We start from the raw sequence: 25,712 nt of genomic DNA on the forward strand, positions 1-25,712 counted from the left end.
AGGTTCATAGCTCCTTGAAAGTGGAGTCGCAGGTAGATAGGATAGTGAAGAAGGCGTTTGGTACGCTTTCCTTTATTGGTCAGAGTATTGAGTGCAGGAGTTGGGAGGTCATGTTGCGACTGTACAGCACATCGATTAGGCCACTGTTGGAATTTTGCGTGAAAATTTGGTCTCCTTACGATCGGAAAGATGTTGGGAAACTTGAAAAGGTTCAGAAAAGATTTACAAGGATGTTGCCATGGTTGGAGAATTTGAGCTCTATGGAGAGGCTGAACAAGCTGGGGCTCTTTTCCTTGGAGCGTCGGAGGCTGAGGGGTGACCTTATAGAGGTTTCAAAATTATGAAGGGCATGGATAGGGTAAATAGACAAAACATTTTCCCTGAGGTTGGGGAGTCCAGAACTAGAGGGCATAGGTTTAGGGTGAGAGGGGAAAGATATAAAAGACACCTAAGGGGCAACGTTTTCATACAGAAGGTGGTACGTGTATGGAATGAGCTGCCAGATGAAGTGGTGGAGGCTGGTACAATTGCTACATTTAAGAGGCATTTGGATGAGTATACGAATAGGAAGGGTTTGGAGTGATATGGGCTGGGTAATGGCAGGTGGGACTAGATTGGGTTGGGATATCTGATCGGCATGGACGGGTTGGACCGAAGGGTCTGTTTCCATGCTGTACATCTCTATGACTCTATGACTATCTATGGCTAACAGACAGTTCAACTTTCATAACTTCAAAATGTAAAATATGCTGTATTTTTCATATCATTGTGGATAAATTTGTCTTTCCATAAATAAAAATAAATTTCTTCAAGAAAATGTGGCTGTTAAGTAGTAATTTTGAATACCATGGCTTTAGGTTCCAGGCACAGATCATTGAAAAAGATGCCATTTTTCAAAGGTTTGTACAGCAAGATTAATTTTGTAAAACACCAAGTTGTCATCAGTTCAGTGGTTTGTTCTGGCAGCACCCATTTCTGAATTTCAGCAGTGCCAGAGAGTCTGAGATTCAGGGGGTGTTACTTCCTTCTCTGTGAGGGGTGGAACTCCAGCATGCAAACTGTTAATGCCATGTGTAGCACATGACTGATGTGGGATGGACTTTTCTCTTTATTAATTGGTCTCTGACTAGCTCGCTATTTCAATGTCTCGTTTAAAACTAATTTTGCCACAGAGAGTCACGAAAAGCAATTTTGGGATTTCCATATTTAATTGCTCTTGTGTGGGCTTCAGAAGATGCTGTCAATTTTGGAGAAGTAATAACATGAATGCTGACACTTCTTACTTACTACTACAAATTCTGGCAATATCATTAATTAAACAAACCAAAGTGGTATATACCTTGTTTCAGCTCTTACGTATTCAGATTCTTTTTGACTACTTTTCAGTAAAAATGAGGAGACGAGTCATGAATAAAGTGAAGCATAAATGAAATAGAGGGGAAAGAAGTTTTTTTGGGGTTTAGAATATCTGCTTTGGTTCATAAAAGTTGAGACAGTAAGTACTTAAACATTCTTGTCCAGCGTTTTTTACTTATAATGAGTAAATAGGCACACTACATAGTAAGGCAAAAGTGAGGACTGCAGATACTTGTGATTGTAGTCGAGAAGTGTGGCGCTGGAAAAGCACAGCAGGTCAGGCAGCATCTGAGGAGCAGGAGAATTGACGTTTCAGGCAAAAGTCCTTCATTAGGAAGGGCTGATGAAGGGCTTTTGCCTGAAATGTCGATTCTCGAGCTTCTCAGATGCTACCTGACCTGCTGTGCTTTTGCAGCACCACACTTCTCGACACTAGATAGTAAAACCAGAGAACAAAATATAGCACATAGGAAGAATAAAATTCATAAATTAAAATAGAGCAGATTCTACACAGAAGACAAATGTGATTGCTTTTACACTTCCAGCAACATTAATCTTTGAGACATTATGAACATAAGATGGCAGAAACATATCACAATAAAGTCTTCAACAAAGACAATCTGCACAACATTGAAAATATTCTCTGACAACATCAGTTGTCCTGGAAATGTTTTATGGTCTGGTAAGAAAAACAGAGTGCATCTTGCCAACATTTCAAAGAACAGCAGCTGCAAAGACAGCTCCTCCTAGCTGACATTGGCAAACAATTGGGGCAATAGATTGTTAAAGCAGACTGCTGGAGCCTAACAGCCACAACACACCTTGAAGTTCGAAACAACTGAGTATGAGGCTGATGAAGGAAGATGCAGATAATGGACAAAATGATTTACTTACACCAAAGGCCAGGCAGACTACAGTTCTTGTTCCCAAGTGTTCAAACCCCTGTACGAGAATTGACCTCTTCGTTCACTAACAATTCTGCCAATTCTCATGTACAGAAGGCTTCCCATAACACCTGCAAAGTATCTGCCATCATCAGTTAATGGGACAGAAATTACATATCCAGATTTACAGATGATATAAACTTTGTTGAGACTGGAAGTATGGATGGAAGAGTGGCATTACAAAGAAATTTTGGTATTTCAGGTAATGAACAAAACTGTGGGAAGTGCATTTCTAGGTAGAAAATGAGAAATCATCCACTTGAATCTAAAAAGAATAAAACAAGGCATTTTGTAAATCGAAAAATTAGAAGCAGTGGATGGTCAAGTAAACGTGGGAATTCAGATATATTGATCGCAAAGCATGTTGCAGAAAATGATGGAAAAGGATAATGGAATGCTATCCTCTTATATCAAGCATGCAATAGTACAAGAAGGTAGAAATCATGCTTCAATTACACAAAACTCTAGCTAGACCAGATTTTGTGTGCTGTAGCAAGCTTGGTGCCACACCAGATGAAGGATATAATCGGGTTCAGGGGAAGTGTAACATTGATTTACCAAAGTGATACTGAGATTGAAGGGTGAAAGACTTAGGATAAAGTACACAAACTACAGGTGATGGAACTTATAAGGTTAAGGAGTGGTTTGATCCATGTTTTCATGATATTAAAACAAACAGATAGGGTGGACAAGGGGGAACTATTTCTGTTGGTTGGGGAGTTGAGGACTAAGTAGAATTGTCAAAACATTATCACCAGACCTTTCAAGAATGAATTCAGGAAACACTTCTAGATATGCAAAACAGTTAAAGTTTGGAACTCTTTACATAAATTTGGCAACTGTTAGACCAGTTGTATATTTTAAAATTGACAAAGAGAGATTTTTGATAAGCTAAAGGATATTGGGCAAAGATGGATATTTGGGATGGATTAAAGGCAGGAGGCAAGAAAAGTTCACCAGACTCCATGCGTGCTAGCAACACATTCACCCTTGTCCCACCTGAATTAATTTGGGATGGAAGGAGCCATGAGAGCCTTAATTGGTGGATTATTGGCCACTAAAGGTTTTCACACTGCAGCCACATGTGTTACACTCGCAGCAGGGTAGGCACATGTCAGTTGGGAAGCACAGGTTGCTGCCAGGAAAGGGAGGAGAACCTCCTCTGTCTCATAGGAAAAAATTACCTCACCCAAAACACTCCTCGAAGTCTCTGCCTGCTGCTTTTGTCTTTATTTCGGATTTTGTCTTTATTTGTGACATTAGATATTGTCTTTATTTTGGATTTCAAGCATTTACTCTGTTTTCCCATTCCACATGGAAATGGGTTGCGTATTGTACCAAAATAAAAAAAAGGGACTGAATGAACCTTATTGTAGATGGAAGGTAGTTGAACCACCTTCTGCTGAACTAAGTAAGTTTCGCATGCAGGTCAGCACATTCATAACATTGGAATGGCTGCCTCTGTGCAGCAGCCATTCTACTCTATGGAAAAAGCACTGAAAATTACCAATAAATACTTTTCAAGCTCGCTGCAGCTGGAAGGAAAGATGGCAACTTGCGACCTCAATAAAATCAAAGGACTGTTTGTACATTTCTACACTTCATTTCACTTCACCTACAAAACCTAAGCATAATCGCACAGTCCCACAACATCCTTTTTCTTCGCCATAGTATCAGAGCAAATCTGTAGTATGCACAAAGCAAAGAGAATCATCTTTAGCTCTGTTTTACCATACTTCTATCACATACCTATATCTGATATGCTTTACTTATGAAAGATGGGAAAACAATTGTGACGTACAGGTACATTAACTATATAAGGTTAATTAAAAATTTATTAAACAGTGAGGGAAAGTGAAGAGAAGAATTACAAAATAAATTTCATAATGGTTATTAAATTTAAATTTCTCAGATAGAAATATTACTTTTTTAATGGAGCAGTTCTTTTACTTTTCATGCCATTCGTAGATTTTATCTCGAGTGGCAGTTTTTCATTTTGTAAAACAATGATATATGTCATGGTGGTGAATTCTGTGTTTAGCATCATCTGGTGGGACTCAGCAGCCCCAGCCTGGCACAGCAGACACTGCCATATTTGCTACAAAGGAAGACAGTGGACTGATAATGTAAAATGTTAAACAAATGGTACATAGACTTTCAAAAGGTCTCAGACAAATTGTCCATTTTGAACAAGCCAGGCTGAGAAATATTATCCAGCTGAGCAGAAATAACTTTAAATAACTGTCTATTAATATCTATTAAATTGAAAATAAAATGGTCTATCACCAAATTTTATTTATTTATTTATTCATTTTTTTTGTCTGATGTGGGCATTGCTGGTTGGCCAGCATTTATTACCCAAACCCTAGTTGTCCTTTAGAAGGTGATGGTGAGCTGCCTTCTTGAACCATTGCAGTCCATCTGCTGCAGGCTGACCCACAATGCCATTAGGGAGGGAATTCCAGGATTTTGACCCAGCGACAATGAAGGAACAGCAATAGATTTCCAAGTCAGGATGGTGAATGCTTTGGAGGGGAACTTTAAAGTCATGGTAGGAGAAATTGAGGACTGCAGATGCTGGAGATCAGAGTCGAGACTGTGGTGCTGGAAAAGTACAGCAGGTCAGGCAGCATCCGAGGAGCAGGACAATTGACATTTCAGGCATAAGCACTTCATTTCTCCCATTTCTGTACTCCTCTCTCTAACTCAAGATTTGCTTCTTCTGACCCATGGTGCCATTTACCTTTCTGTTGGTTTTTATTTGTTGTGTACATATCATTATTAATTTCTCATCTACTCCAATTTGTACGCAGCTCTGTCTGTGTCAGGTATCCAACCTAACCTCGTCCCATTTGCCAGAACTTGGCCCATATACCATTCAACCCTTCTTATTTATAAACCCATCCAGGTGCCTTTAAAATGTTGCAGTTGTACCTGTCTCCAATACTTCCTTTGGCAGCTCATTCCATACATATACCACCCTCTGCATGAAAAGGTTGCCCTTTAGGTCCCTTTTATATCTTACCCCTCTCACCCTAAACCTGTGCCCTCTAGTTCTGGACTCCCCCACCCCAGGGAAAATATTTTGTAAATTTATCCGATCCACGCCCCTCATGATTTTATAGACCTCTATGAGGTCACCCCTCAGCCTTCAACGTTCCAGGGAAATCAACCCCAGCCTATTCAGCCTCTCCTTATAGCTCAAATCCTCCAACCCTGGCAACATCCTTGTAAATCTTTTCTGAACACTTTCAAGTTTCACATCGGAGACCAGAATCGCACGCGATATTCCAAAAGTGGTCTAAACAGTGTACTGTACAGCTGCAACATGACCTTCCAACTCCTACACTCAATACTCTGACCAATAAAGGAAAGTATACCAAGCGCCTTCTTCACTATCCTATCTATCTGTGACTCTATTTTTAAGGAACTATGAACCTGCACTCCAAGGTCTCTTTGTTCAGCAACACTCCTAGGATCTTGCCATTAATTGTATAAGTCCTGCTAAAATTTGCTTTTCCAAAATGCAGCACCTTGTATTTATCTAAATTAAATTCTATATGCCACTCCTCAGCCCACTGGGCCTATCTGATCAAGATCCCATTGTAATGTGAGGTACCCTTCTTCGCTGTCCACTACACCTACAATTTTGGTATCATCTGCAAACTTACTAACTATGCCTCTTATGATCACATTCAAATCATTTATATAAATGATGGAAAGTCGTGGATCCAGCACCGATCCATGTGGCACTCCTTTGGTCACAGGCTTCTAGTCTGAAAAACAACCCTCTACCACCATGCTCTACCTTTGAGCCAGTTCTGTATCAAAATGGCTAGTTCTCCCTGTATTCCATCCTTGCTAACCATTCTCCCATGGGAACCTTGTCAAACACCTTACTGAAGTCCATATAGATGACATCCACTGCTCTCCCTCATCAATTTCCTTTGTTACTTTTTCAAAAAAACTCAATCAAGTTCATGAGACATGATTTCCCACGCACAAACCCATGGTGACTATCCCTAATCAGTCCTGGCCTTTCCAACTACATGTAAATCCTGCCCCTCAGGATTCTCTCGAACAACTTGCCCACCACTGATATCAGGCTCACTGGTCTATAGTTCCCTGGTTTGTCCTTACCAACTTTTTTAAACAGTGGCACCACATTAGCCAACCTCCAGTCCTATGGCACCTCACCTGTAACTATCGATGATACAAATGTCTCAGCAAGGGGCCCAGCAATCACTTCCCTAGCTTCTCACAGAGTTCCACGTACACCTGATCAAATCCTGAGGATTTATCCAAATTGATGTGTTTCAAGACATCCAGCACTTCCTTTTCAGTAATATGGACACTTTTCAAGATGTCACCATCTATTTCCCCACATTCCATATCTTCCAAGTCCTTCTCCACAGTAAACAATGATGCAAAATACTCAGTTAGTATTTCCCCCATATCCTGCGTTACCACACAAAGGCTGCCTGGCCGATCTTTGAGGGGCCTTATTCGCTCCTTAGTTACCCTTTTGTCCTTAATGTATTTGTAAAAACCCTCTGGATTCTCCTTAACTCTATTTGCCAAAGCTGTCTCATACCCCCTTTTTGTCCTCCTGATTTCCCATTTGAGTATACTCCTACTACCTTTATACTCTTCTAAGAATTCATTCAATCCTTCCTGCCTATACCTGACATATGCTTCCTTCTTTTTCTTAACCAAACTCCCAATTTCTTTAGTCATCCAGCATTCTCTGCACCTACGAGCCTTTCCTTTCACCCCAACAGGAATTTACTGTCTCTGGACTCTTGTTATCTCATTTACAAAGGCTTCCCATTTTTCAGTCATCCCTTTACCTATGAACATCTGCACCCAATCAGCTTTTGACAGTTCTTGCCTAATACCACTATGGAACAAAATATTTTCGTTGTCCAGCAGATTAACAAGATTACAGAGAAAATAACAGAAACTCTCAATGCCAAAAGTTGCCAATTTCCAGAAATTTATTATCAGGTGGTCTCAAAACAAGAAGTGTCTGCTGTGTCACTTCGACAACGTGGATGAAACGCCCGTGAATTTCAATATACCCAGTGACTGAACTGTGGAATGGAAAGGCATGGAAATAATCCCTGTGAATATCACAGGACAAGGTTCACAGTAGTTCTAAACTGCATGCCCGACAAAATAAAATTTAAGGCTATGATAATTTTTCAAACAAACAGCAATGCTGCAAACGTATTTTGCTGCAGGAGACTTTGTGCACTGTCCAGTGAATGAGGATGGAATGAAGACGTGGATCAATAATGTGTGGTATAGACACCCAGGTGGCCTGCGTAAAGAATGCAGTTTATTAGAGGGGGTTTGCTCCGATCCCACGTAAACATGAGATCAAAAGATGCCTGTGAAGAAATACGACACCCAAATACGAGAGGGGAGCAGCATCCCAAGTTCAAACTTTGGATGCATGCCTCAAAAATCATTCAGTTATAATGTTTACAATTAATTTATTCAATAAAATGTATCACAAAGAATTTATTTGAATTACCAGCATACATTATTTCTCACATTTCAAAATGACAACCACAGACATCAAACTCTGACAGCTCATATTTTATATTCAGCGTATAAATCCAATTTTGGAAGAAGTTTTTGATGCTTCAGAGGTGACGTTATATGATTCACAGTAGTTACACTAAATGGCAAAGGACTGAACATATCCAGTTTAGAACAGTAATACCCTCAGTTTTAAGTAAGAGCATTTTCATAAGGCAGTTAGAAGTCTTGTGATGAATACTAATATTCTTGTTTTACCTGAGCAGCCATTTCCTTTTCTGCAATCATGGCAGTTTGAAGATCCTTTTCTAGAGAATGGATTATTTGCTGTTGCTTTTCAACTATGTTAACAGAAGCTATGTATTTCTGATGTTGTTGCTCCATCTGCTTCTCTTGATGCTCAAACTAAAATAATTTTTAAAAAATTGTTTAATTACAACTGTTGTGTTGCACAATCATGTTTGCTCAGGAACATATATCAGAAAGATTCTAATTTGGCTTGGATCAGTGAGACTAATTAATCATCCAATAAAATTGGCTTAAGTGGAGTGTAAACACCTATATGGCTTGGTGGGGTTAAATAGCCAGTTTCTGTGCTACATATTCAATGTAATTTTATGTTGCTTTATAGTGCTGAGTAATAAAAATGAAATATGTTCAGAAAGAAAAATTGCTGGCAATGCAAAGGTAGGCAGGAAAATAAGCTGTGGGACAGATATCAGCAGTCTGCAAACAGATGCATTTCTATAGAATAAGTGACAAATAAAATATACTGTGGGAAGATATGATGTTGTCCATTTTGGCAGGAAGAATAAATAAGCAAATTGTTATGTAAATAAAGAGAATTACATATACTGTAGAAGGAGTTCGGTGATCTTCTAATTGAATCCCAAAACATCAGCACGAAGGTGCAGCACTTAATTAGTAAGTAAGCAGGTTCCCGATTGAGATGAGTTGCCACCGTGCTTCCTCTCTTACCAGCTCTATATCCTCCATAATTAACATGAGAAGTAAGAGCTGTTGGATATGCTATCTTTCCATGAGCCAAACTGAGGCTCTGTAAGTGCCATCCCACAAACATTCACAATGACCTCAGCAATACCTTGCTGCAGCTGGCTCCTCGAATCCGAATGCAATCTCATCAGTGGTCAACCAGTGACCTCCTCAAGCCAATTAAAGCTTCTCAAAGTGTTAAATGGTTACAGAAATACAGATTCGCACAGCACACACCACCCCTCTCCAACGAGTACTTTTCTGGGGAGATAAAGACCACAACTTCTCGTAAAATCCAGTCTTATAAATTGAAGAACCACACCCCCACTTTGCTGCTGCACAAACAAATAATCTTATAATCTCTTATTAGCACTACATCATACTGCGTTATCCTTTGTTCTTTTACAATTTATAAAACATCTTTGGTTTTGCTTGATTCGATTTGCCAATATTTTTTAATTGTCACACTATGCTTTCCTAACTTACACTTTAATTTCATCCTACTTGGCTGTAAGCCTCCTGTATTATTGGTCGATTGACCTGCTCATGCGTAGGCCAAAGTACGTCAACTGAATCAAATTTCTCTTTCATTAAAAACAATCTCTGGTTTAAGAAATTTGTACTTCTGGGATCACTAAAGACTTCCAGCATTCAAATAACCCTGTTGTACCCTACTACCACTGAATTAGAACCAGCATAGGATTGCTGAGAAATTAAGAACTTTGACAGTTTATGAAATTAAAAATGGGGAAAAAATATAAACATACTAAGGATGGGAAAGGATAAACTTTCAGGAACTTTTTTAATTTGGTTTAATTTGTGAACTGATTTATTTCAGACACTTCAATATAATTTCTACTCCTTTTCTGTTTTGTATCTATTCCTTGTTCCCAGAGGGAAAGAGGGCCATGAGGAGACAATCATCCTGAAAGTATAAGACCGGTGATCTCCCAAAACAGTGGATTTGAAGAGTTCGTTGATCACCAAGATAGGCTATGAAATTGCTTATTATTTTTGGTCCTTGGAGTAAGTAACTTCAAAACATTAGGATTTTAATCATGTTTTGTTTGCCATGTTACTTAAAAACTTGAATGAACACATTTTATTTTGAAAAGTTAACATCCTCATTCCTTATCAAATTCTTTATCATGAAGAATAGAAGGTGATTTTAGATGTACATGTAACTTGCCTGAAGCTAGCTTCAGGAGCCCTAAACTGTTTCTGGGTTTATGAATTGCCTGATGTCTGTCCTATAACTTTCTGGTTGAAGAAATGCAATAAAATAATTGGATTGCTTTTAAGTCCTGCCTTTGGAAATGGAGGAGTGAAAATATGATCCAATTATTAAATTTTTAATATCCTTACAAAAGATGATATTATTTCCTTTCTATATTATCTAAACATTTTTTTTGAAGTTCTCATCTTTCATTTTTTCATGGGATGTGCCATCACTGACAAGGCCAACAAGGCATATTCTTGACTGCTCTTTGAACTCAGAGACTTGCTAGTTTATTTCAGACAGCAGTTAAGAGTCAATCACAATACTCTGGATTCTGGAGATTCTGAAGTCACATGTGGTACAAACTGGACAGGGTTGGCAGATTTCCTTTCCTACAGGACATTAATGATCGAACTGGGTTTTTACGACAATCAACGACAGTTTGATGGTCACCATTACTGGTATCTACATTTCAATTCCATATTTATTCATTGTTATAATAAAATTCTACTGGCTGCCATGCTGAGATTTGAGCCAGTATCCCCGGAACATTGGTTTATGAACAATTCAGTGCCAATACGACCACACCATCATCCCATCATTCTTTTATTTTACTGCTACTATTTTTCACCTTGACTATAGTCCTTACATTCCTCTTGTTTTTTTAATCAATGCTAGTTCTAGTTTAATCATATTCCTGGTATTAACGTTTTCATCTTTCTTGTCATATTTCATCATTCTTTAATACTAATTCCCTTGCCCTTTTGTATTCAGTCCATAACAAATTTGAAAATTCTCTGTCTCTAATCTGGATTTCTGTTTGCTAGCTCCTTTGTGTGATTTATTGAAATCTTACTTCTCTATCTGCTTTTCCAATCGAGAATCCTGATGAAGATTTTGGAGAAAATAACTGAATCATCACATTACGGGAGGTATTTGATAGTTTAAGAGAATGACAAACCATAAGGTAACAGCTTGGAGTTAGTGTCAAAAGGTATAAAATTGCTATAAAGCTTTACTCCATTGATATTTGGAATAAATGTAGGATTCTGGTTGAGGGAAAATATTAAAGTACAAATTGATACTACACAAAACCTCAAGCTGACATTTGTTTGGAATATCTACAAAATTTCAAATCTATGAAATAGAAGACTTTTCAATCTTAATAAAAGTCTACTGGAATTAGATATGAATCCTAAGAATAAAATAACTCGTGTTTTTTTTGCATGAAATGTTGTATTGGCATCAAACAAAACTTTAAAAACTTGCCTGTTCCTCCACTATTTTACATTTTTCATCTTGAGCTAACTGCTTCATTCTTAGTTTGTGGATTATATCTTCCTTGCAAAAGACCTGTAGGTGAAGATGAAAATGTTTTCAGAATCAGAACAGCACAGAAGCAAGCAATTTGGTCCATGGAGCTCATGCTGGCTCGTTGAGAAGCATTCTAGTCAGGCCTGTTCCCACACCCTAATCCCACTGCACTGCAAGTGTATTTCCTCAGAATCTGTCCAATTTCTTTCTGAAAAATTGATCATACCTATTTCCAAAACACTGAAAGTCAGTGACTTTAAATTCATTATCATGTAGTACTACATAAAAAAAGTTCTTCCACACATCTCTCACTGAAAATCTCAAATCTTTGTCTCTTAATCCTTGAACTATCAGACAATGGGAACAACCTTTCTATGTTTTCTAAATCTGTTATAATCTTGCATATTTCTATCAGATCTCCTTTACTCCGTGGAGAACAACCTTAACATCTCCAACCTGTCTGTGTAGCTGAATTCATTCATCCCTTGAACTATTGTGTACCTTCTAAAAGATCTCACATCACTCCTTATGTCTGGTGAGCTGACATGAACACAATTTCTCTCGCTGCGGCCTTTACATTGGTTCAGCATAATTCTCGTTCTTTTGTATTCTGTATTTCTATGTCTTCTAGCTGTGTCATAAGATGGGCCTGAAGGAGGGTTTGGTTTATGCAATCTTGTCCAATAAAATGTCTTTGTCCAACAATGAGTAAGAATTGCATAATAGGGATCCTCCTCCCTTCTGAAGATGTCACAGCTAACGTGTTGCATCACATATAAAAAACTCAGTGCTTTTAACTGCAACTCAGCTTTAAATTTAATTATTTGCACACATTCATTACAATCATAACCTTTACTCCAGTAAATAACGACCACCTAACTATTCTAATCCCATTTTCCAACACTTGGCCCATAGTCTTCTATGGAGAAAGTGAGGTCTGCAGATGCTGGAGATCAAAGTTGAAACTTTATTGCTGGAACAGCACAGCAGGTCAGGCAGCATCCAGGGAACAGGAGATTCGACGTTTCGGGCACAATAGAAGGGCCTGTGCCCGAAACGTCGAATCTCCTGTTCCCTGGATGCTGCCTGACCTGCTGTGCTGTTCCAGCAATAAAGTTTCAACCATAGTCTTCTATACCTTGAGATGATAAGTACCAGTACTTCTTTGATGTTATTAGTATTTCTGCCTTTACCACCCTTACAGGGAGTAAGTTCAAGATTGCTATCATCCTCTAGGTGAAAATTAATTTCTTCACATCTGTTCTAAACATTCTGCCTCTTACGTTAAAGCTAGGCCTCCGGTCATTGATTCCTCTACCAGCGGGAAAAGCTCCTTCTTGTCTACTCTGTCTATGCCTCTCATAATTGTATACATCTGATTCAAGTCTTCCCTCAGTCTCGTCTGCTCCAAAAACAAAACAATCCCAGTCCATCCATTTTCTTTTCGGCCAGAAGATCCTGATGGCTGTTGCCTTACAGCACATGACGTAGCCCAAGATCCTATATGCTCTCTTAACTATTCTCTCCATATTCTGCTCATTTCAAAAATGTATACATTTCAGATATATTTGCCTGAATATTCAATGAAAATTCAAGAAGTCACCTCATTTGAAAGGATATCTTGTTCACTTTGTGCAGTGATCATCCAAGCTTCAAGTCGTGCTCGTAAGCGTCCATTTTCTTCCACTGTTTCATTATACTGCTGTTGAAGTTGTTTTATTTGATCTTTTAGGTCAATAATGGTGCCTTTCTTCTTTTGAACCTTTAATTAGGAACATACACTTTAATGCATAATGATTGTATGAAAAAGACATAATGAAGTTGTATTTCATTGTAACAATAAATTGTAATTAAATCATAGATAAGCATAATATTTTAATCAACAACAAACTGGACTAAAACAACTGCATGGCAAAATTAAGATTTGAATTCATTTTGAACAAATTAAAAGAACAGATATGGGTAGAATTGATCATCAAAAATTTCATAAATGACAATGACAACATATTGAGTGACTATATCTCAGCTCTAAGACACTGCAGCAGACGTTACTCAGGCAAAATGTCTTCAACTGATGATTCAATAAGCTTCTTCTATCATACAGTCAAAAATGAAGATGTTCACTGCAACTCATCACTTAATCCAGCAACCTGCCACCAAATGCTGCAAGATCTGGACAACATTCAAACTTGGGCTGTTGAGTGACAGAGAGCATTTGAATCATAAAATCACCTTTTTTTCACATGTAAAAGCATTATCATTGCTGAATCCCTTCTTCTATGTACTGTAGCATAATGGTCACTAAAGACAAAAAACTGTAGTGGAACACCATGGCTATGAGCGCAGTCCAGAAGCAAACACTTCTGGTTTTTACAGCAAACACTTATCTCTTGACTTCCCAAAGCCACACCACTATCTACAAAGTACACTTCAGGAATATGATTGAATACTCCTCACTTAGATGATAACATTCAATAAGCTTAATGCTATACAAGACAAAGCAGCCCACTTGACAGGCACTCCATCAAATCACAAAATATTTTTTCTTTCCCAAGGGCTCTTCTTGAGATTTTCTTCAGAGTTACTTTCTGATTTTCGGGCTCTCTCTTTTCATTGTCACTAACTCATCTATTAGGTGATGCAGTAACATAGCAATATTATCTGTGAGGTTTTTGGTCTCTCACATCCATAGAATTAGAAGAATTCATCAACATCCACAATATGTAACAAGTCTCATTAAACTTAAATCCACAACATAATATAGATTTTCTAAACTTATAGTTAGATTAGATTACTTACAGTGTGGAAATAGGCCCTTCGGCCCAACAAGTCCACACCGACACGCACCCACCCAGACCCATTCCACTACACCTAACACTACGGGCAATTTAACATGGCCAATTCACCCAACCTGCACATTTTTGGACTGTGGGAGGAAACCAGGAGCACCCGAAGGAAACCCACGCAGACACGGGGAGAACGTGCAAACTCCACCCAGACAGTTGCCTGAGGTGGGAATTGAACCCGGGTCTCTGGCGCTGTGAGGCAGCAGTGCTAACCATTTGACAATACTTTGCACAAACATCGGTATGAGTGAAACAATTTCTTCCTCAAACAGTTGTCACAAATATTCTACACCAAAAAGCCATCACCTTAACACAGCTTCCACAGACTGAAGATGTCACAGCTAATGTATTACGTCACATATAAATAACTCAGTGCTCTTAACTGCAAACTCAATTTTAAACTTAATGATTTGCACACAAATTCATTACATTCGTAACCTTTACATTTTGTTTTTCCCTGTATAGTAATTCCTGACTTAGGTAGCCATAAACTAGAGATTCTATGTTCATTTGCAAGGAACTCATTACCTTAGTGATTTCAAGTTTTCCTAGGTCCCAGTAAGCTAAGTATTTTTCATTGATAGGTATGAAACAGTCCTCTCTCCTTTGATAGCCTCTTTCACATGCTGCCAGCAGAAATTCCACACCCCCATCCTCAGATCCAGCAGATGGCCTTGCTCCTGGAAAAAGACAAGCATCCAGCCAACAGCCACGCTGTGAAGAAATAGCCTCCAAAGAAAGGCACAGCCCACTGCCATGATAAAAGGCATGGCCCCTGGCAAAATGTCAGCTCATAGCCCAGCCAATAGGTACGATCCCTAGCAAAAGGCACATTCCCAGCCAAATGTGGCTCTAGTTCATCTGACAGTAATCTTCCTGCCACCATTGATCTTTCTTAACACCTCACTGCATCTCCAATCACATGCTGTTTTCCTTTAATGTTTCAAGCATTGGAGTGAACCAGCCTATAACTGGAGAAGCAACTCCTCAGCTATTCACTCCTTGAGAAGGTGAGAACTGGAAAGACGTACATTCTACAGGTTGCTGGAAAAAAATATGTCCACAAAGAGCTAGCAATCTTTAAGGTACAGATTTCTCCTTTCCAGACAGTTTGAATCTGGTACTATGTCAAGTGAGCCTCCGGTAATGAACATCCAGCAGACTTAGTAGCCAATCAGATTACAGTATTCTCATTGAGCAAACAGATATTGCTGAAAAAGCTCAGAAGGGTCATTTGACCTGAAACACTAACTCTAAACTTCTCTCCATGGATACTGCCAGACCTGCTGAGTTTTTCCAGCAATTTGCTCAGTGAGAATACTGTAATATGGTCGATTGACCCTTCTGAGCTTTACCAGCAATTTCTATTTTTGTCTTAAATTACTCTTAGGTGACCAGAGAAGCTTGTAAATGTAATCATATTACACCCTCAAAAATGTGTGTGTTACAATATGTACAATGTGATATCCTTTGCTTTAATTCTCTTCATCGACAAAGGGAGTTAACAGGAAAGTCATATTATGACTACACAAATATACTCCTTACACCTTGGAGAATTCACCCATTTAGTAAAATCCGACCTGCTTCATTAGAATTAAAGCTAATGAAATAACACTGGTATTTTGCTTGATATATTAGTCTGGGTTTTGTGACACTCATGACTCCTAAGATACTGAAGCAGTCCTTGCCCATTTGCAGTAAGACCTGGACAATATCCAGGTTTGAGCTGACAAGTGGTAGGTAACATTCACATCATACAAGTGCCAAGTAATGACCATCTTCAACAAGACAGAATTTAACCATCGTCCCTTGGCATTAAACGGCATTATCATCATTGAATTTCCCACTGTCAACATTTTGGGGGTAATCATTGACAAGAAACTGAACTGGATTCATCACATAAGTGCTGTAGCTACAAAAACAGGACATAGACTAGGAATCTTGCAGCAAGGAACTCACCTTTTGACTCCTCAAAGTCTATGTGCAATCGACCGAGTACAAGTCAAGATTGTAATGGAATAAATCCCAGCTTGCCCAGATGACTGCAGCTCCAACACAGGAACACCATGGAAGCACATCTCCTCCAAGTCCAAGGCACTCAGCATCCAGACTTGGAAATATATTGCCGATCCTTCACTGTCGCTGGGTCAAAAGCCTGGAACACCCTCCCCACAGCATTGTGGGTATGTCTCACATCAAATGGATCGCAGCAGTTCAATAAGGCAGCTCATCGGCATCTTTTTGAGGGCAACAAGGGGTGAGCAATAAAAATCAATACTAACATCTTGTGAGTGATTATTTTAAAAATTAGCCATATGGAATAATGCTCCAACATGGATATACTGTATGGAGGGCAGGAATGATTTTAACAAACACAGACAAAATGGTGTCAATGGCAATAAGGGCTACATCTGCAATTATTCAGTGACAGGTTCCTTTTGAAATAAACTGCATGCAGGAGCCCCTGTGCTGTATATAACATTACGGGTTTGAGCAGTTGGGTACTGTGCATCTCTGCTCCAGACTGCTTTTCATTTGTGCATCACCTTTCACAAAGCAAAAACAGAGAAAAATCTCCACTGGAAAACTGACATATCTGGTTTGAAATGGAGCTATAACTAGGATCATTATAAATTGCACATGAATTAAATTAAGAATATGATAAAGGCTTATCTCTCCACGCTTCAGGCTCACTGCCTTTATTCCTGATGAAGGGCTTTTGCCCGAAACGTCGATTTCGCTGCTCGTTGGAAGCTGCCTGAACTGCTGTGCTCTTCCAGCACCACTGATCTAGGAATATGATAGGCTATTCAGCCCTTTGAGCCTGTTCCACAAATCAATACATTCATAGTTGATCTGATTGAAACCTCAAATCGGCATTGCCACCAACCCCAATAAACTTTAATCCCTTTGCTTTTATCCCCTTGAGAAACATTCTGCCTTAAAATTGTGATGCTTCCACTATCTTTTTAAGAAGAGGGTCTAAAGACTCATGACGCTCAAAAGAAAAAAATCCTCCTCCCCTCTTTTTTTTTAAATGGGTAAAACATGTTTTTAAACAAAGCCCTCCAGTTCTAGATTCTTCGCCAGAAGAGGAACATCCTGTCTACTCTGTCAGGATCTTCTGGATCTGATGTTCAATCATGACCACAAGTCACTGCTTACTCTTCTAAACTTTAGCAGATTCAAGCTTAACCTGACCAAACGCTCCCCATTCGTCAATCTCTCCATGCCTGGTATTAGTCCAGTATACTTCTCCGAACTACCTGATCACATTATATCCTTCTTCGAATGAGGAGACCAATCCTGTTCACAGTACTCCAGATACAGTTTCACCAGTACCCTGAATAACTGAAGCACACCAACTTTTGTTTTCAATTCCCCTCATGATAAATGATAATTTTCTATTAGCTTTCCTAATTACTTGCTGTAACTGCATACTAACCTTTCACGGTTCAAGGATGAGGTCACCTAAATCCCTCAGCATCACAAAGTTCTGCAATTTTTCACTTTTTATATAATATGTTTCTTTTAGTCTTCCTGCCAAAGTGGAAAATTATACATTTTCCCACCTATATTACTCTTGCTATACCCTTGCCCACTGGATTAACCTACTTTTTTTTGTGGCCTTTTTATGACCTCATCACACGTTACTTTTCTATCTATCTGAAAAAAGCTCCACAGAGGCTGATATGCTGTCAATAAGTCACGAGGAGAGCCCTTAACACTGATCCAGCTTCTTCAGAATCAGTCCTCAGAGTAAACAGAATCTCTGGCCCTTCTGTTTATTTTTTTTTCTCTTTTTTCTTTCTTTATTTTTCTATGCTGTGTGAAATCTCCTGTTTTCTTTTCTTCTTTTGTTTGGGCAATGAAAACTCCTGTTTATCTTTTTTTCTTTTAATGCTCTGTTTATTTTTTGTGGAGTAAATCAAAATAGAGTTGGAGGGGGAAACACTTCTGTTTTTTTAAAAAAAAAATTTCCACACTACAGCCTAACTGCGGTAGTGCTTATTTTTTCCCCCCAACACCCATGGTGTGTGTGTCCGCAGGTGTGAGACACAGTGAGGGACACAAGGTGCATGAACCTTTATTCAATTTCTACCACCAGGAAGATAGGAAAACACCCGAGTGGCCAGTGACAAGCACTGCCCTTCACATCAAAGGGCAGGCACCTCTGTTTATATCTGTCAGCCTGGACTCCCTGATTGGACCAGATTAACAGCTCCAATCAGTGAACTAATTTTGTATCATGTCCACCTCACTGACCTCATTACAATCGCTACACCCCTCTCACTGAATCTGCGGACACAGACCGTTTCTTTTGTTTGGAGCTCCTCCTGGGGCATTTTAGCACCAGGTTCCTCCAACTCTGGCCATGATATATCTAAAACACAATAGTTCACCTCTTGTGCCCCAAGCATCTTAGAAGAAATTCATTCTCCTCCTCAGGTGGCAAAGGCTTAAGGCAGAGACATCTGCCGTATCCATGTCAGATTCCGAGATATCTTCAATGATTGATGGAAAGGAAGAACACATGGGTTCTGGAACAGTTGGAAAGGCAGTCGAGGAGCTGGGAATCTTTTGCTCCTGCCCCATTTGTGAGTTTGCAGCTTTCATATGGTCCATGTGCTCGTTCAGGACCATCGCACCTACTTGAACTTTATACGTCACTGCACCTGACCTAGCGCCAACTGTGCCTCTTACCCATGCAGGGCCATTCCCATGGTTACTACATCAAACTTTGTTTCCCGAAGTAAACTGTCTCTCTCGTTTAGTAGAGTAGTGTCTGTCTTTGGTGTTTTTGGTGCAATTTCACCCTAACCGCCCGCCCCAGGTCTGAGAAGATTTAACCCGGTGTGGAGTTTGTACTGCTCCTTTTGCCAGACCATTGGATGACAGATGTAGTGCAGCTATCCTTATATGCCAAATGCCTTTCGACTTTCAGAAATTCTCAAATTGCCTGCTGGTAAATGATGGCCTTTCATTTGTAACCAACTCTTCCAGGAGTCCTTGCATTGCAAAAGATACGCACAATTTTTTGTTGTTGTTCCCGTGTTTGACAAATGAACTCTACGCTTATCTGGCCACTTCAAGTGTACGTCCACATTGACTAATTATATTGATTGCATGAAAGGACCTGCATAGTCGATGTGTAACCAAGTCCAAGGTTTACCCAGCCATTTTCATGAATGTGATAGAATTGCTGGAGGTAATTTTTGTCCTTGTTGGTATTGCGGATACTTCTCCACCAACGCAGCTATGTCTGCATCCAATTCCGCCCACCACACATAAATGCATACCAACATCTTCAATTTGGAAACCCCTGGATGACCCTGTTGGAGTTCAGCCTTTTGCTTGGGACAATCACTCTTGCTCCCCATCCTCTACTGTAATCTTGTTTCTCCAGATCCAAAAAGGTTTCAGTTTTGGTTGTGACAGCCCTTTGGTTTCCCAAGAGTGCATCTTTCTGTGTCCAATATCTGATATTGTCTTAGAAGTGTGTCCGAAAATTTAGAACCATTATGGATTCTTCCTATGGTAGTACCACCGGTTGTGCATCTGCCAGTGGGAGGCTAAATGCATCCATATTTGCTACTTGGCCTTCCAGACTGTGTTTCAACTTGTAATTATACAGGCATTTGTGGTCCATTATTATTATGTCCGTAAAGGTATTGGTGGAATTTCCTTTAAGTATGACTGGAAATCTTCCTTCTCTATATGGGCGTATTTATGCTCTGTATCAGCCAAAGTCCTGGGTGCATACACTATTGGGTGTTCCTCTCCATTCAGAGCTACCTATGAGCTCATTCTATGTGGGAAGGCATTGCATGTCAATTCAGATCTCAGTTGGGACCATAGTTTGCCAACATCTGACAGAATATTTCTTCACATCCTTAAAAGCTAATAGCTTGGTTATGTGACCAAGGCTGACCCTTTTTTAAGAGTTGATGCAAAGGTGCCAAGGTGAAGACCAGATTATGTATGAACTGTCCATAGTTCCCCAGTCCAAAGAAAGACGTAAGTGCTGATACTTATATGGGAGCTGAGGCACCTTTGTTCATCTTCACGTTATACTATAATGGGCAATACCCAGTCTTGTCGACTCTGTGGCCCAAGTAGGTCACATTCAAGGCCTGGAACACACAGAATTTGCCCATCTAAGGCCTACATCCACCTGGGAGAAATGCTTTAAGACTATGTCCAAGTTTTCTAAGTGGTCCGTATTGGTCTTCCCAGTTATTAGCATCTAACTAAATAGCAACCTGGGGTAGACCTCGTAAAATGTTTTCCACCGTCTGCCGAAAAATTGCACAGACTGACAATACCCCAACAAGCCCTTATAGGTATTAATTGGGAATTTTCATCTAACTGCAATTGCAAGTACGCATGGCTCATGTCCAGCTTCATGTCAAGGACAGACCCCTGTCAGATTTGCGTATAAATCTTCTATGCGAGGGATTTATTATTTATCCAGCTGTGAAAAGTGGAATACGATTTGTTTATACTCCCCAAAAAGGTGAACGAACCCATCGAGCTTCATAATTGGTAAAACCAGTGCTGCCCATTCTGCATATTGGACTGATTTGATGATTCCTTTGCTTTCCAGCCTTCTGATCTCTGCCTCTGTTTTTGTCTGGAAGGCAAGTGGTATTGGACAGGGCTTGTGGAAGCAGGAACTACCTCCTGGTCAACATACAAGGTAGCCTTGGCTCCTTTAATAAACCCTAGGTAATTAGGACTTCACTCAGGCAACCATTATCCAATTGAAAAATGTTGATCCAATCTAGCTGAATTTTTTTGAACCAATTTTGCCTCATAGAGCTTGGGCCCAGGCCTTTTACTATGATCAATGGCAACTGAACCAGCTGCTTCTCATAAGAAACCAGAACAGAAGTTATGCCCTTAGTCTCCCCCATATTGGTTCTCAGTCTAGCCGAGGTGTTGCGTAAACTTAAGGGTTGGAGTCCACAGCGAATTTTGTTAAAAACTGTTTCTGCAATCACTGAAACAGTTGCGCTGGTATCGACCACCATTAGAACTGGATGACCATTCAACTAGACATTTATTTTGATTGGGTCTGGTTTGGATGCTATAAAGCAATTTAGGTATTCCATACCAGATGTAGATGGATTTTCCAGGGTGTGCACTCTCCTAGATACTGGCCTATGAGCTCTCTTACTCACTTCAGATCCAGTGGGACTCTTTTGCTGTCTCGGGTCCACATACCAACAGCAACTACAATGGCTTGTCAGTCTGGATCCTGAAGAAAATTTTAACCATTAAAGACTTGACTTTGTTTTGGAGTTTTGCTGTGGGCTGACCTAGAGTCTTTCTATTCAGCATAAGTCTTGAGTGATGCTATGCAATTACCTTCACTTGTGGTGTGCCCCAAGCTCAGTCGAACTAGTGAGGGTGTCCACTTCCATCAGAATACCCTACAATCATATGTTCCATTGGCAACATTTTCCAAAAATGAAGCCAGTTGTAGTGCCCGTTTAATGTCCAGCTGGGCTAGTCGGTGCTTTTGCATGGTAACATCATTAATCCCCCATAATAAACAGTCTCTCAGCATCTCTTTAAGGGTTAACACAAAGTTATATGCTTCTGCCAGTCGTCTTAAAATAATCAAAAATCTCTTTCTCAAATTGCTGTGTAAAACCTATAGTGTCTCAGAATTACAGGAGGTTTGGAGTCATAATATTCTTTATCTATATCAATTCTTGAAAGATTTTGGATCTGATGCCTCAAGGAAAATTAGGTTCCTAATAACCGAAAAAGTTACGGGTCCACAAGCTGACACTGACACACAAGCTGACACACACACAGACACATAAATACACACTCACAGGCACACACACAAAAACACACACATGCATTTATGAGATAGTCAGGCACAATATTGGTGACAGATGAGCATTCACAGTGAAACACCACTAAAATGATGCAGACAGATTGTTAGGTTAATCAATACACAATGCCATTTTGGAGCCCTGTGCCTCAGCTGACACTTCATTAGCTTTTTACAGCTAAACACACTTTAAACTAAAATAAGGAACACCCACCTATTTGAAGGGAACATCAATAATTTATAGGTCTCTTAAAATACTAGTTGAATTGCCGTAGCTATTGGTCTAACTCCACAATAATTTGGTGCATCCTACAGTTGTTAAAATTTGTGAGTAATCTACAGGCACTGATATGGCAGGTGCTGAAGTAGTTTTTGGTGATTTTAAGATCAGAAATGTTACGACCTTCCAAGAGGCAGCATGGTCAGCAAACATCCTTGTAAAATTGGATGCCATTGTAGTGGGACTAACAATGAGCAAATTGAGGCCTTTAAGAAGCATATCAATGGAGAACTGAAAGAATAAGACAGTGCCAGAATGGAAATGAGCAACAACATTTTGGATGAGGGTGAGGTCTATAGAATATGGCAGATAGAAGACTGGCCAAAAAACATTCAAACAGACTTGTCTCAAGGTGACAAAATCTTGAATGATCATTTCATTAGCAGATGAGTTGAGGCAGTGGCAGAGGAAGACAATGTTAGGGAAATGTATGAAATTAGACAGTTTTTATAAAACAGAAACTATCAGGTTGAAAACAAAGTTCACTGGTAAATCGAATCCAAGAGTGTAAACAGCCTGGTTCAAGCTGAGATTGTGGTTAGAGAAGGAATAAAATTGATCAAAGTGATATGGAGTTTGTGGTAGGGATCAATATAGATGGTTTTCCCAATGCCTAAATGAAGACAATGGTCGCTAATCAAAGGTGAGGTATTGGACAAGCAGTCTGTTAGCACAAATGGATGGGAAAAATGGAATGTTGTCAATGATATTAAATGTTACAGAGAAGTCATGCTGGACATGACCACAGAAAATTACATTTGATTTTTCATTACTGTGGTACAGACGCCAACTTGTTTGGACTGCCAAGGTAAAGAGGGGTGAAAATAGGAAAACAAACTTGGAAAGTTTCTTCTATAAGAATAATTAATTCCAAGATCCTTCCTTTAGAATTTACTGAGACAATGGGAGCAAATTTCCTTGGTACTTCCTTATTCCACCATTATAACTACAGCAGAAGTCAAGCATAAACCCTCATGCCAAAAGAAATATGGTAATGCTTAAAAGCTGTAAACATTAGCCTTACACAGGATTGATTTCATCTTAGTACATTAAATTGGACTTAATTAAAATCTATTAATATCAAGAGGGAGAGAATAGGAAATGGAAATATTTCACCAGCAATGGGTTATATTTTCCAGTAACAGTGCCACAACTTCTCCCCTCTCCCACTCTTAAGTACATATTCATATTTCCTGCCCTCCCCACGCCTTGAGCACATTACCATACATGAGTGGCGTAACCATATTTTAATTTGTCAATTCCTATGTAAAATAATGCTGTACTGCAATTCAAATCAAGCTGATTAAGGATATAAAAATTAAAATAATAAAAATGGATCTTACATACATTGAACGTTTTAGAAATATTTATTGAATGTGTATCTCCGACACCAAGGCTGAGGGTTGTTAATAGGCAAACTAAGGCACAACTATGCAGTGATCTGCTATCACACGCTGCTAATCATGAATACCAAAGCATTATAAACATACAGAATGTTGATAATATTATTCACTTGGTCCAAAGAAAACAAAAGCCTGCAGTTTTAGAATTTTCCTTTTCTTTGTTAGTAATTATTTTCTGTTGTAAAGTATTCAGAATTATACATCATACATATTCATTTAAAAAAGTTAAAACTGTTTGGAAAATTCAGAGATATCAACATAACCTTTCAGTCTAATTTTTATTTTACTTTATACATACATACCAACATATATGTAAATCAAAGATCCTGAGACTAATTGGTTAAAATACATTTGAGAAATATTCTTAGATACAGGAAAAAGACATGGCACATCAAATATAAATAAAATTATTAAGCTGGCTACTGACCTAATTATGCTACAAGACTGAAATCAAAGTATGATGAGGCCAGCTTTTAAGTCTGTGTATAATACAAACCATATGTAGAATCTATTTTATCAGAAGTCAGAAGGGCATTATTTTCCTGAAAATTACATATTCTCATGCAAAAACCGGATGGTCTTTATTGATGGACAATGTCGTAAAGCCATCACCGTGTTTATAGACATTTAATTGAAGACAGCATAAAACGATAAACTAAGAAACATGCATGGTTGACTCCTCCAATTCAAACCATAAATCATACTGATGTTCAGACAAGTCTCCCAGACACAAATTCTGATGATAGATGAACCATTTAACTTTGATTTTTGAAAGCAATGAGCTTGCTAGCAATACCTCACACTGACTAATACCACATATGGTCATGCAAGAACTCATCAGAAATCCATTTTTTTTTCAGATGCAAAAACAACTAGTGATAATATGTGAATGCAGTTGGGCGAGTCCAATTTTTATGAATTTAAAATCTTTTTTCTAGAGTACCAAATATCAGTTGATACAAGGCAAATTCAGGTTGAAGACTTTTATTGCAATTCTCATTCTAAGTACATGTCTTGTTTTCCTTCTTAAGTTAGGCAAACTAAAGATATTTCACAAATCTAAATGAATGTATGCGAGCTGTGAGCCATATAGAAATTGTGCTTCATCAGTAATATAGCTCAGTTAATCAGACATTTCTTTGAAATATCACGAATTGTGTTGGATTGTAAATGACTTAAAATTCCACCTAGTGCACAACAGACTCCAGGTGGTGGCTCCCTCTGACTACCTCACACCTAAAACCAATAGGGGATTCAATAATAAAGCATGATAACACTGTCCAAAAAGCAGCTGCTTACCTTCTCTGGGGACTTATTTAGCTGTGCAATGTAATGCCTGACTTTGGGCCTTGTTAGTAAGCAGTTTGTGTGGCTGCACTTGCAGAGCAAACAAACAATGTTGAAATCATTAATTCAACCTGATTTAATAGGATTTTTCTTTTAGAAATCCCTTTCTACTCCATCTCTGCAGAATGTTTCCTCTCTTTTGGAATCTGACAGTGGAAACCATAAAGTTCTTTTTTTTCAACTGAGTTTCAAAGCTTTCTGGTTCCCTTTGCTTTAATTATTTCTGAACTTTGAGTTTCCAGGGACTACAAAGATCAGATATAATTTTCAAATACAGCAAACGTGAAATTGCCAGCTGTGAAAGAATAAGAACATATTGCTGCAAATAAAAATGGGCAGTACTAAAAAAAATCACATACAATCTAAGGAAAGGAAAATAACCTATTCGAAAAATAATGCTCTAAGAGCAATTTGTTTCTAAAAGAACTTGAATTAGAGCACATTGTGTAATATCTCAGAATATAATATATCAAGCTTCTGCTTAGCAATGAACAGATCAGCCTGAATTCCCTGCAGTTCATGTTTGGTATCATCCAGCTGTAATAAATGAAAGAACAGTGATATTTAGATGGATGAGCTGTGCACCTGGAAGAGAAAACTACCAAACAAGGACC

At 38.9% G+C, this 25,712-nt stretch overlaps 1 protein-coding gene across 6 annotated transcripts in view; it reads right to left on the reverse strand.

Moving 5' to 3' along the window:
* LOC122549388 (polyamine-modulated factor 1-binding protein 1-like) overlaps nt 1-25,712 on the reverse strand; it is a 508,658-nt gene that overhangs the window by 295,267 nt on the left and 187,679 nt on the right. For all 6 annotated transcript variants that reach the window (XM_043689125.1, XM_043689128.1, XM_043689124.1 and 3 more), the window contains 2 exons: nt 12,977-13,135; nt 11,329-11,412 (listed from right to left, as the gene is read on the reverse strand). In XM_043689125.1, coding sequence (XP_043545060.1) covers nt 11,329-11,412; nt 12,977-13,135 — 243 coding nt within the window. The remainder of the gene's footprint in view (nt 1-11,328; nt 11,413-12,976; nt 13,136-25,712) is intronic.

This window comes from Chiloscyllium plagiosum, chromosome 4 (assembly GCF_004010195.1).
Source record: "Chiloscyllium plagiosum isolate BGI_BamShark_2017 chromosome 4, ASM401019v2, whole genome shotgun sequence".
NCBI classification, from domain to species: Eukaryota; Metazoa; Chordata; class Chondrichthyes; order Orectolobiformes; family Hemiscylliidae; genus Chiloscyllium; species Chiloscyllium plagiosum.